The 12,914-nt window shown below is 36.9% G+C and overlaps 2 protein-coding genes across 4 annotated transcripts in view; one reads left to right on the forward strand and one right to left on the reverse strand.

The window, feature by feature from the left end:
* Positions 1-12,914, reverse strand: part of AGMO (alkylglycerol monooxygenase) — a 279,485-nt gene that overhangs the window by 127,533 nt on the left and 139,038 nt on the right. For all 3 annotated transcript variants that reach the window (XR_009454758.1, XM_059712464.1, XM_059712463.1), the window contains exons 7-10: positions 11,509-11,574; positions 9,559-9,638; positions 6,157-6,291; positions 4,275-4,391 (exon numbers count right to left, since the gene is read on the reverse strand). Coding sequence is in view for 2 of the 3 variants with exons in the window: in XM_059712464.1 (XP_059568447.1) it covers positions 4,275-4,391; positions 6,157-6,291; positions 9,559-9,638; positions 11,509-11,574 (398 nt within the window). In the remaining variant the exon portion in view is untranslated. The remainder of the gene's footprint in view (positions 1-4,274; positions 4,392-6,156; positions 6,292-9,558; positions 9,639-11,508; positions 11,575-12,914) is intronic.
* LOC132242997 (ADP-ribosylation factor 1-like) lies at positions 9,719-11,480 on the forward strand. Its single transcript, XM_059712462.1, has one exon. It carries the CDS (start codon positions 9,808-9,810, stop codon positions 10,351-10,353), a length of 546 nt encoding a protein of 181 aa, XP_059568445.1. The 5' UTR covers positions 9,719-9,807; the 3' UTR covers positions 10,354-11,480.

A 12,914-nucleotide genomic window follows, 5' to 3' on the forward strand; every position in this document is an offset into this window, starting at 1 on the left:
TGTAATATAACAGGTTGGCTAAAATACTGATCAACCATTACACAAACACTTTCTCTTTTTACTGAAACAACTACAGGTAATTTCAACTCATTACTACCTAATATACATACCTATAACCTCTGTTCAAATTCGTAAACAATAAGCAAATGCCACCAGTTGTAATTACTGTTCACATCCAACATCCCAGTTCCACACCATGGTATAAATCAGCTCTATTCCCTTATGGCCAAAGTTTGCTTTTGTTTGTTTTTTTAATATGTTTATTTTTTAATTGATTTTAGAGAGAGAGGAAAGGGGAGGGAGAGAGAGAAAGATTTACTGGATGCTGGAATCGAACCAGCAACCTCTAGGTGCATGGGACAACACCCAACAAGTGAGCCACACCACCCGGGGCTATTGTATCATAACTTTTAAAGTTGCTACCTGATACTGACCATATTTGGGGACAGTACTAATTGGATAAAGATATATTTAATTTCATAATTGATATAATATTTGATGTACGTGACATTTTAATGTGCACATTCCTACTTTATTATATTTCAATATAGTAGAAAAATTACAGTTTTCATTGGAACTCACACTGATCACTTTTCTAAGTTCCTAAAGTATATGAGTATATGCTTATTAATAAGGTAACTTTTGCTAATATTCTTCCTTTACTACACATTTATTACATTCATTTTGTGGCTTTAAGTTATAATTGATGATCATTTTGGCTTACATTTCATTTTTTTCACGTTATTTCAGTTACTACCTAAAAACTTTAGGAAATTAAACTAAATCCCAATGGCCTGCACTGGAAGAAAACGATATACAGAGGATATTGACTTGAGTGGTTTCACACAGAACCTTAGCTTAATTGAATTTGTACAAATGATACTCTCTGTAATAAGAGTACAACTAAACACATTAATTACTTTTTCAAAGGGTCTTGTTAAAACAAGTCAACATGAAAACATTAGTTGCAAAATATCAGTGCCCATAATGTTTTATAGAATCAAGGGAATTTAGAACTATAATAATCTGTTCCCAAATTTACACAGGATTTTCTCACATGCCTCATTAACTTGAAATATATCATCAAATAATCTGTATAAAAACATATCTGCATCCTTGCTCATGTGTCTCAGTTGGTTGGAAGTCATCCCATTCACCAAAAGGTTGCCAGTTTGATTCCCTGTCGGGGCACATGCCCAGGTTGTGGGCTCAAGCCTTAGTAGGGGTGTGTAGGAGGCAGTGATCAATGTTTTGCTCTCATATCAATGTTTCTCTCCTTCCCCTCTAAAAATCAATAAATAATCTTAAAAAAACATATCTGTAAAGACAGGTACACATTCTAAGACTCTGTTAAATATTCAAACAGTTTTGAGTGTGTCTGTTATTTAAAGGATAGCATTGCCTTTATAATTTTACTTTGGAAATATATTTTGATTTCAAATGCGTATTCATGATATCACCCCATGAAGTGGACCCTGGCAGCTAAGGAATTGATTTTTCAAGCATTACCATACCAAAATCAACATAAAAGTCTGTGGGTCATATCACTAAACCAAACATTACATATTTAAATGTATGCATTGCATGTTTCAGAAAGAAAGGACTGAACCTTCTACATCCTTGTGGTGGCCATCAAATTGCTTCTTTGACTCCCAAAGTTATTTATACAAAACTCGCACACATAAGACAAGCGAGTATTTATCTACTCTGGTATATGCATAAACAGAAAAGGCTGTGGGACCGCAGCAGGATCCCCAATTACAAGTCAGCCACAACTTTTCTCTGTGATTATTGGCTACAGCAAATCTGGAAAAAAATATTGCTGTTGGATTTTAACATCTTTGTATGCTTTTAAACATCCCTGAGACTAGAAAGGCACTATAGAATTTTGCAAATAAGCAATCTTTTTTCCTAGTTGCACAGCATGTTTTTAGCAAAGAAAAACACGTGTGGGAAACAAGAAAATGCACCTTTCAAAAGTTATTTGTGTCAGGAATGAAGCTGTCTCCAACTCTAATTTCTGTTTGAAAAGGATTTCGACACTTGATATTTCTCTTTGTCAATATATTGACATGAGTTTCTTATAGAGTTTTTACTGCAGTTGAAAAATCCTGTGAAAACCAGGCTATACGTTACATATTTTAATATAAATAGTGTCTGGCCACATTTTTATGCAGGAAGCACTCACACTTGCTTAGACATTCAAATCTCTTGGTTAACTTAAGATTAAGGGTCTCTATTTCAAAATCTAAATGGGTAAGTTCCCATTTTTCTTTCTATAAATTACTACAATTTATTCTGTGATTTTATTTAGTACTACTAAAATAATTCAGTAATGCAAACTGCACTCAATACTGGTCAGGATACCAAGTGTTAGATACAGGGGTGGGCAAAGTAAGTTAATAATAATAACAAATAATACCGTAACTAAAATAATAAATAATAATACAAGAACAAACTATGGGTCATGTACTCACAATTATAGACCTACTTTTCCCTATCCTGTATTTAGATACAATGATTTTGCTTTTCTTCTGGTTTCATTCAACTACCTAAACTCTACATTGCATATATATTTTAGTCATAAATTAGATGAACAAATTAAGATAACAAAGTAATCACTGATGGGTTAATTACATAATACTTGAAGAGATGATTGTGAGGCCTTAGGTTAAGCCATCAATAATTCTCAACATTAGGGTAGTTCGATATCTACAGGTGCATTGCTGAGAGTGATATAGTTCATGTTACTTCTAAGAAAGCTTTGTTCCTGAAATACATTCTTGGGTTCAAATTTTGTCTCTTGTGAAGCTAAAGGCAAACGAAAGTGCTACAATGTGGAATTGGTTTCATTAGTTGTAGCGCATATGTGTATGAGGGTGCCAGCAGTAAGCCAGTATATTTCCCACCAGGATAGTCTCATGACATTTCTGGTATCCTTCAGGGAGGGTATATGTATATATATATATATATATATATATATGCATTTTTATAAGTGTTTAAAGAATATTTTTTGAAAACAAGTTCAAATCACATATTTTTGTGTGAGAATGATTTATGGAGATCTAATATTTATTTTTGCCAACTCCAATCTATTTCCCTTTTTCTATTTATTATCATCTCAATTTTTCTTTCAAACCATCCCATCCCTCCTCTCAGTCAATGAGGATCCTATGGAGCTTACCCTGTCTTCCCATTCATAGACTGAATGGCCAGTGACCCACACTTGACCTCATTGCTTGGTTCAGTGATACCCAGGTGAACCAAGCCTTCACATCAGACTGCACTGTAAAACTTTCACTTCTGGCATTTTTTGTGAGGCAGTGCTGAAAGCTAGAGTGACCTGACAGCCTCCTTGCTACCATGAAGGCTGAAAACCTGGAGGAGAATGTGCATTTTGAGAAAAGCAGAGCTGTAAGAAAGAATGAGAAAGTTCCCGATGGCATTATTTGACTCATGTGAGCTGTCAAAATTCCCGACTTAGTGAGATTATTTCATGAGATATATGTTTCCTGGTAACAAAGTCAAAGACACTGATTTTTTACTCTTCTGTGATTCTATGTTCAAGTTCACCTACTTCCAAATTAGATACCTTACTATAATTTATTTACCTCTTTGAACTAATGTAAATCCTTTCAGGAAGAAACTAATATAAATAAATCTAGAAAACAATACACATTTAAAAATACCTCTGTATTTATCTTTTTATATTTTTACAATGTACTGTGTATTAAGCTATTTTTGTTTTCTAAAAACTGTAGGCAGTAAGAGTATTTTTATGTGGCAAACACACACACATACATACGCAAACAAATAAAAAAAACCTCCCCAGGTGGTAATGCCTGATTTAGAATCCAGATTCTAAACCCTGGTCCTGTGCTCTGGTTATCCTGAATATTCTGAATGTTTAGAAAGAAGAAGACAAATGAAGTCAACCCACATTGAAAATTTTCTAATGTCAAAGTGTCCGGGTATGCTTTCATTGAAGGTAAGTAGGTTAACATTAATATAAAGTATTTTCTCAAACATTTCATTCTAACTTCCAAAATACTTTTTTTTTTTGTAAATGCTGAGGAATTTATTTGTGGCAAATTACTTACTCTTTATCATTTAGATCAATAGTATACCATTTGATGGAAATTCTATACTGAAGCACTTTGGATATAATTTATATTCAATAGTCTAGAAGAATTAATTTACCTGTTTTAATGTGAGATATTTTATCAAGAAAAATGACATAATTTATCATACTATTTAAAATGGACAAAACTTACAGCTTTATTTGCAAAGGTCTCTTCATAAAAGACTAGCATCACAGCAAACTGTACAACTGCATAGATCTTCAATAGGTAAGGCGCTGACGATGAGTAGGGAGCTTCTTCCCCGGTAACCTAGGAAGACAAGGAAGAAGCCTTTCATTGATATCGCTCCCTGGCTTATTCCTCTCACTGAAATTCAGACTATGAAGAGAAGATATGCAAAAAGAAATCAAAGGTTTTGCTATCCCCCTCAACCCCCTCCCCCCCCACACACAAAAATGACTCTAACATTCATTTTATGAGATAGAAAAAGTATAAAAGTTAGAGCACTTGTTTTTTTTTCAGTATTCTGATTCTGATTTAGTCTGCCTTATGTAGAACAAAGTAAGAATTGATTTGGCAATATGTACTGGTGATAAACATAATCAAAATGAATGTGAAAATATGAAAATATAAATAGAAAAATATGTCCATGATTATATGTACATGAAAGTATAGCAAAAGTGAAAATGGAAGGTGACTTCGGGTAGTGGAAATAATTATGCCTCAAAGGGAAATGTTGCTCTATTAGAAACAACTTTCTCAAGCTACAGAGTTTCCAAGAAACACTATGATTCTATTTTTTAATTCAGATTTAAGCAACAATATGACTTAAAAAATATTAACTTTAGGTTATCTATTTAAAAAACAACAACAAATAGACCATAGTTAACTAGACTTTTTGGAGCCGAAGTAAGCAAAATATTTTCACTTATATCAAGTTAGCTCTTATTATATAATTGACTGAACATAACCAAAAGGATCTGAGAAATTTCAACCTAGAATCTTTCATAACTAGATGAGAAAACAACCTTACTTACATCAGGATATTTTTGAAAATAAGAATAACACCCATATGAAATATATTATTTTATTTCCTTGAAATACTAGCTAAATTTTACACTCATAGTTATCTTTGAAATCAACAGTTTTCTATTTCTTTTGTTTCTATATTACCATTAATGGCAGCTATTTTCATAAGGAACAACAATATAAATCCTGAATAACTGGAAAGACATTCCTTTTCCGTGTCTATAAGAGGAATTCCAGAATAAAACTGAATATTTCATTTGGTTTCCAGTGTTTTAAATCTCGAGACCTTGCTTATTTTTTGTTTTAAAATGGGATTTCTGTATTTAATGTTTCTATTCTACTACAGAATGAATAATGGTGTGGTCTAATCCGATAACTACTTCTTGGTGTGACTTTAGACCTTCCATTCTGGAGACCTCAGGTTTTCATGAACAAAATAAAGGCTAGACTAACTCATCTTTAAGGATCCCTCCATCTCCAGTGGTATAGGATTCTGTGACTGAGCTGCATGGGTTTCTGAACTACACAATGTCTCCTGGCCATGGATTTGGGTGGGTCTCAAAATCGCCTCTGCTGCTCCATCCCCTACCAGTGACTGTGAACCTATGACACGCGTGTCAGAGGTGACACGCGAACTCATTTTTTTGGTTGATTTTTCTTTGTTAAATGGCATTTAAATATATAAAATAAATATCAAAAATGTAAGTCTTTGTTTTACTATCGTTGCAAATATCAAAAAATGTCTATATGTGACACGGCACCAGAGTTAAGTTAGGGTTTTTCAAAATGCTGACATGCCGAGCTCAAAAGGTTCGCCATCACTGCCCTAAACAATGCTCCCTGGGAAGAGAGCAGTGTCTGCCTGGGCGAAGTCACCCCTCTTATTGGCCCCTAGGTGGTGTCCACTCATTAAGTTATACACCACCAGGCTGCATCTGTTTAAGAGAACATCTTTCACATGAAGTCAGCATATACATAGGCTGGCTGTAGACCTCATTATAAGAGACTAATCATCACCATCATCAAACCCAGGAACTCTACTTACCTCGGGGATTTCTTCACTCAGTCCGAGTCTTGGTTTACCTGGTCCCCATCCTGGTCCTTTAAATATGACAGAGAACTTATTGCAGACTCCAGGTGTGGCCCAGAATGTAGTCCACATGTAAACTAAATGGTGGAACTAGAAGAATAAAAAATAGCTTATTTTAAATAAAAAATCTCTTAAAAAGATTAACTATAATAAATCATGTATTTAATTTAATGTACTTTACATATTTAAATGCTACAATAATTTGATTATTAGTTAATATGCAACTGCATTAAAAATTATAATCTATTTATGTATTCTGCATAACTTTAAATTTAAATGTGTCCTTGTCAGTATTCAGAATTATAACTTGGAAATTAAAAAATAGGTCAATTATTTAGAAACTCAGCAAAGTAGGAAAAGTTGGTTCAGAGGCTTTGCTTCCAGTGGAATTAACTAGAATCCTGAGTACTCAATATCCATGTCAAACGACATCTTTTCTAACATCTTGCTAAATGGATATTACCTTGAACATGGAAAGATATAAATATTGCATATATGTCACTTATTTAAAAATAATTATTTACTCTATTGAGTTATAGACAAACATGTCATATGAAGGAAAAATGTTGAAAGCTATTTCTGATAGCAGACCTCTGAGTACTAAATAGGTTATATTCTGTAATAAGAAAAGAAAAACTTTGATGACTGAGTCAAAAGTTTGCCTTAAGGGTTTTAACAGGAATCCCCACTCTTCAAATAGCATATATTTGACATGTAGAGAAGTTAAAAGTAAGTCCATACATGATAAGTACCCAATAAATATTAGCTATTAGGATAATTAGCTATAAATGCCACACTTGTCATAATCTATCATAGGATTAAAAATAATCCAGAGGTTGAATATCAACTATAGACTCTAGAGATGAGTTGTATTATAATTGTAGTAATAAATTCATGTATAAAGAAGCTTTGGCTCCATACAAATTTGTGGTCTTGCTTGTATTTTCACTGTGTCTCAAAGAATTCAAACTTCTAGGATTAAAAATGGTTTTAAAAATTGCTTAAAATATTAAATAAGGAATCTTACTTAAGGAACCATTCAGGATTTAGTGAAGCAAATTTTGAGGAAAAAGAAAATGTTAGATGGAAACTTATCCTGGAGCTTTGCAATAATAATAGTAATAATGTAGAAAGTTAATGTATTTAGAAATTATACATTAATATATACCTGTTGTGTTGTTTTGAAACCTGACTGCAATTTTATTGCTATCATACTAGACACAAACCATGAGAAGTATATGGTAATGTTTTAAAATCAGGAGTACCTTCTCACTTATTTGCTACCCAATGCTCTGAAACTCTTGGACCCCAAAGAAGAGCAGAGTGAATTGTTTATGCCAAATAATAAAGAAAAAAAAAATCCCAAGTTTTTTTGTTTGTTTTTTATGCTTCTGAGGACAAAGTGTGAGACTTAGCTGGATATAAGGGAATATAAATGAAAGTAGATATATGTTTTTATAGGTTCTGGAACTCCTAATTATCACATCTTGCTGATTTGACATTTCTGACCATGTGAGTGAGCATGTAGGAGACTAAACCATGGACACTGATGTGACACTACAGTAAAGAAAATGTTTATGTGAGGGTTAGATGCCTGGAAATCTGACACTGACACAAATTCAGCAGCAGCTCATAAATACTTATTATGATTATCTGAATAGTGTCTCTCTCCAAATCCTAAGCATCCAACTTTTCGTGTAGCTCATGTTGTACAGTTTCCAATCTCTTTATTCAGCTTCCACATGAGCTGCTCTTCCCAGCAAGTGTGCATATTTCCAAGGCCTTTCTATTTAAATGCTCAGCCATGAACCAGCAGCACACACACAGCCTGGGAGCTTGTCAGAAACAGAGTCTTGGACAGACCCAGCCCTGCTGTGCAGAATCTGCACTTTCATCAGATGCTCCCACGATTCACACGCCCTTTAAGTTTGAAAGGCTCTGTCATACATGACAGAAACCAAGTTGTCCAATTCCTTGTTAATCTCCTCACAACAGAGACAAGACTACACAAGTGAAGAAGCAGCTCTCAATGTATTTTTTCCAAATTGGTTTTGATTCTGTAAAGCTTATTATTAAGAAAGTACCCTGAAATGCTTCTTTAGTATTCTCCTGAGACATATGTTCTTAATAATGCGAGAGAGAGAGAGAGAGAGAGAGAGAGAGAGAGAGAGAGAGAGAGAGACACCAAGAAACCAAGAGACACCAAGAAAGAAATGCTCTAGAGAAAAAGTAGCCAATTTTTTCTTTTGAAGTATGAGATAAAAATGTCTTTCACTTGAAATAGGAAGGTAATTCGCAATGGCCTTTTCTGTAAAGAGGCAGGAGCGTGTAAAATTTAAATTGAGTGAAGCAAGTTTTGGGCTTGGCTGGGAACCCATCTTGGCTAAGTTCACCCTTAACAAAGTGTGTGTAGTTGGGTGAATCATTTAAATCCTGAGAACCTCAGTTTCATCCACCAACAATTGGAGCTGGAAAGAACCACTACCTCAACATGTTTTAGTAATGCTTACATCAAATATTTATGCGGAGCTGCTAGCAATGCCCTGCACATAATAACAGCTCAATAAATATCAATTTATTTTTATTTTCAGTTTCTTAAAAATGTGAAAAAGTAGGTTTGAAAAGAAGACCCAACATGAACCTGTAATTTTCTTCTTTCCTGGCTGCCATACACCTAGTCCCTGGGACCGCGCTGTCACTGACTGACCTCTTTAGGGTTTCAAGTGTTCTTATCTTTTTTAATTTACTAGTTTCTAACCCCAGGAGTGTCTGAAGTGGTCTGCGGCTAATATATCAGAGCTTCACAGACATTCCTAATTTCTCTAGTGCCAACCATTGAGACCAGTGAACAATCAATACTACATGTAGGATAGAAAACAAGTCTTCGCAGGTGAGGGAACATGCAGACCTAACCAACCCATAATAGTTCCTGGCACACAGATCCAGGAAGAGTGGGCAAAGCCTCACACTGAATTTCTAACCAGAGTCATGCAGACTTGAAGCAAATATTTTTCTTACTGTGGGATCAGCCTTAATTATACATGTTACTACCATCCGTTCTGAATACATGAATATATTTCAGGTCTATTCTAAGAAAGCATATGTTTGCTAAAGAGCCATGTTTAAATTCTAGGTAGTAGACATGTTTAAAAATTATATTAATTGCTTTCTAATGTATTTTGGCCAATTTGATTTAGGTCTTTTTTTAAATGCCAGGGTTATTGTCAAATTCATTCATAACTAAAAAAAATTTTCAGGATAGTGTCATCCACTACTACCTTTTAAAAGTGTATTGATTATCATCCTTTTAATGATAGAATATGATCAATTCAGAAAGAATAAAACTGAGTACATTACCTGCACCTTGAGTGGATCAAATGTATTAATGGGATGTGTCAAACCATATACAACTTTTTTATCCTCTGGCTCAAATGTCCCTGGAAGACAAACATTAAGGGTATAATCTTTGACTTTCTGAGAGTTAAGGAGCTAATTAAAATTTGAATATTCTGGGTGGGAGCGAAACCAACGCCTGGCTCGGAGTAACAGCAGCACCGCGGCTGCGGAGGGTTTCTCTGGCCAGTGTCTCTCCCTCCAGTCTACAGCATGGGGAATATCTTTGCGAACCTCTTCAAGGGCCTTTTTGGCAAAAAAGAAATGCGCATTCTCATGGTGGGCCTGGACGCTGCAGGGAAGACCACCATCCTGTACAAACTGAAGCTGGGTGAGATCGTGACCACCATCCCCACCATAGGTTTCAACGTGGAGACTGTGGAGTATAAGAACATCAGCTTCACTGTGTGGGACGTGGGTGGCCAGGACAAGATCCGGCCTCTGTGGCGCCACTACTTCCAGAATACACAAGGTCTCATCTTTGTGGTTGACAGCCATGACCGAGAGCGTGTGAATGAGGCTCGAGAGGAGCTAATGCGGATGCTGGCGGAGGATGAGCTCAGGGATGCTGTCCTGCTCGTGTTCGCAAACAAGCAGGACCTCCCCAATGCCATGAACGCAGCTGAGATCACGGACAAGCTGGGCCTCCACTCTCTGCGCCACAGGAACTGGTACATTCAGGCTACCTGTGCCACCAGTGGGGACGGGCTCTATGAGGGACTGGACTGGCTGTCCAATCAGCTCCGGAACCAGAAGTGAACCGAACTCCTCTCTTCCCCCTCACTCCCTCCTTCACCCTTGCTTTCCTCTCATGTGGCAGATGTGCCCCTGTGGTGTGAGTGCCAGAAGCTGTCTCCATGGTCGGTCCCAGTGTGCTTCATCATGCTGTACATGTGCAGACGCAGCCTGCAACCGAGTTTTTATTTAATGTAAATAGTTCTTGTTTCCAATGAGGCAGTTTCTGGTACTCCTATGCAATATTACTCAGCTTTTTTTATTGTAAAAAAAAAAAAAAGTATCAACCCACTGTTTAGTACTGAGAAGGGATTTTGGGCACCCAGGGCGGGGCCTCTAGGAGTTGCTATGAGATCACCTCAACGCTCCTCCTCTGGGCTTTAAATCTGTGTTGAGATCCATTTTGGTGGTTGGTTTTTAACCCAAACTCAGTACATTTTTTATAATATAAATACAAGGTAAGGAGACACTTGAACACAGAGAAGGGAGAAATGTGCCTAGTGTAGGTTCTGCAGTAATGGCTTGAGTCCAGTCTGCCCGTGGCCTGTCTCCCATCTGGAGCGTGCAGTGGGCAGAACCAGCCACAGTACATTCTGCATGGTCACTTACGGTCCCTGATTGGCTTTGTCTTGCTGGGTCATATGCATCCCATAGCATTTGTGCTTGTACCTGTGCTTACACCACCGCCTATGGGGGTGGGCTGGGGGCTGCGGCCACCACTCAGGCCCCTTGGAGGGACCCCAGCCTTCCCTTCGGTCAGTGTGGGTCAGCTTAGGTGCTTTGGTAGGACCACTCTGGCCAGAACGGGAGACCCCCATGGTCCCTACACACACTCACTTGCTCCAGGTTGTCTGGATCTCACCAGTAGGAATGCAGACAGGTGACCGGTCATCTTAGAGCCTAGCTCCTCAGAGCCCCCGTCCCCATGTGCTTTCACTCCCTCAGCCTGCAAGGGTCAGACTGACATCAAAAACAACAACCTCTACTTTTTTCTTTTGTATTTTGATAAACACTGAAGAAATTAGAGCTGTTAAAATTTATCTTGGGGAAAACCTCAGAACTGGTTTATCTGGTGTCGTGGAACCTCTTACTGCTTTCAATACACGATTAGTAATCAAAAAAAAAAAATAAATAAATAAAATAAAATAAAATTTGAATATTCTGGTACTTTTTACTTACCAAAAATTCTATCCCATATAATAAGTGTGCCGGCATAATTTTTGTCTATGCAATAACGGTTTCTGCCTATGAGAAAAATTATAAAAAATATTTTTTAAAGAATAAAGTTATGATTCTTGAAATATCTCATCATAGCTGGGCATAATTTATTTAATAATAATAAAATAAATAAATTATTATTAATAAATAATAAATAAATTATTATTTAATAATAATAAAAGACACAATCCAATGGTTGTCAATAGGATAAAGAATATTAACCCACCAAACCACTACTCCAACAAACCCACTGTCTTCTGGTGTTCTCATTTCTTTACACACCTTCCCCATATGCAAATACACATTTTTTCCCTTTATTGAATAAGATATTACAAATGTGTCCTTATCCCCCCCAATGTCCCCTCATCACCCCAATCCTGCCATCACCCTCACCCTCTGTTATCCACATCCATCACTTATGCTTATATGCATGCATACTAGTCCTTTGGTTGATCTTTCCCCCTCACCCCCATCCTCCCCTGCTTTCCCTCCGAGTTTTGAGCATCTGATCGATGCTTCTCTGTCTCTACATCTGTTTTTGTTCATCAGTTTATATTGTTCATTATAATCCACAAATGAGTGAGAGCATGTGGTATTTATCTTTCTCTGACTGACTTATTTCCTTTAGCATAATGCTCTCCAGCTCTATCCATGCTGTTGCAAATGGTAGGAGTTCCTTCCTTTTTACAGCAGCACAGTATTCCATTGTGTAGATGTGCCAAAGCTTTTCAATCCATTCATCTGCTGATGGGCATTTAGGCTGGTTCCAAATCTTAGCTATCAAATACACATTTGAAAGTGAAAATATCAGGAAAAATCTCCCGCCAGTACAAAAGTAGTGGGGCTGGTACACAGATACACAACCTGTGGCCATACACGGTGTAAACAGTGGCTCTCAGATGGATGGGGAGCACTTTGCCCTTTAGGGGACATGTGGCAATGTCTGAAGACGTTGGTAGTCACCGCTGCGAGGGGATATTACTGGCATCTTGTATGTAGAGACCAACATGCTGTAATACACAGGACAGCCCCCTTGGCCCAAAGAACTAGCTTATCTTTTTAAAATTAATATTAAAATGTTAATAGTGCTGAAGTTGATATAAAGCAACGTATGTGGGAAGGCACTCTGAAATCCAACAGGGGCAACTCTAAACTATTTCTTTTTCAAAGTGGCCTTGCTCTTCTCCACTCCTTATGGTTCTTTTTATATGGAGGAATCCCAAGAGTATAACACTCTTGGCCTCTCCACCCCTCACTAATGACGCCCTTGTGGTAGGGGAATGGCTGTTGACTTTACAGGAGGCAACTGAACATGTGTAGCACGACCTTGTCCTCTCCTCTTTCTGGGGGAGCTTGGGCACCCAATT

Source organism: Myotis daubentonii, chromosome 10 (genome assembly GCF_963259705.1).
Source record: "Myotis daubentonii chromosome 10, mMyoDau2.1, whole genome shotgun sequence".
NCBI classification, from domain to species: Eukaryota; Metazoa; Chordata; class Mammalia; order Chiroptera; family Vespertilionidae; genus Myotis; species Myotis daubentonii.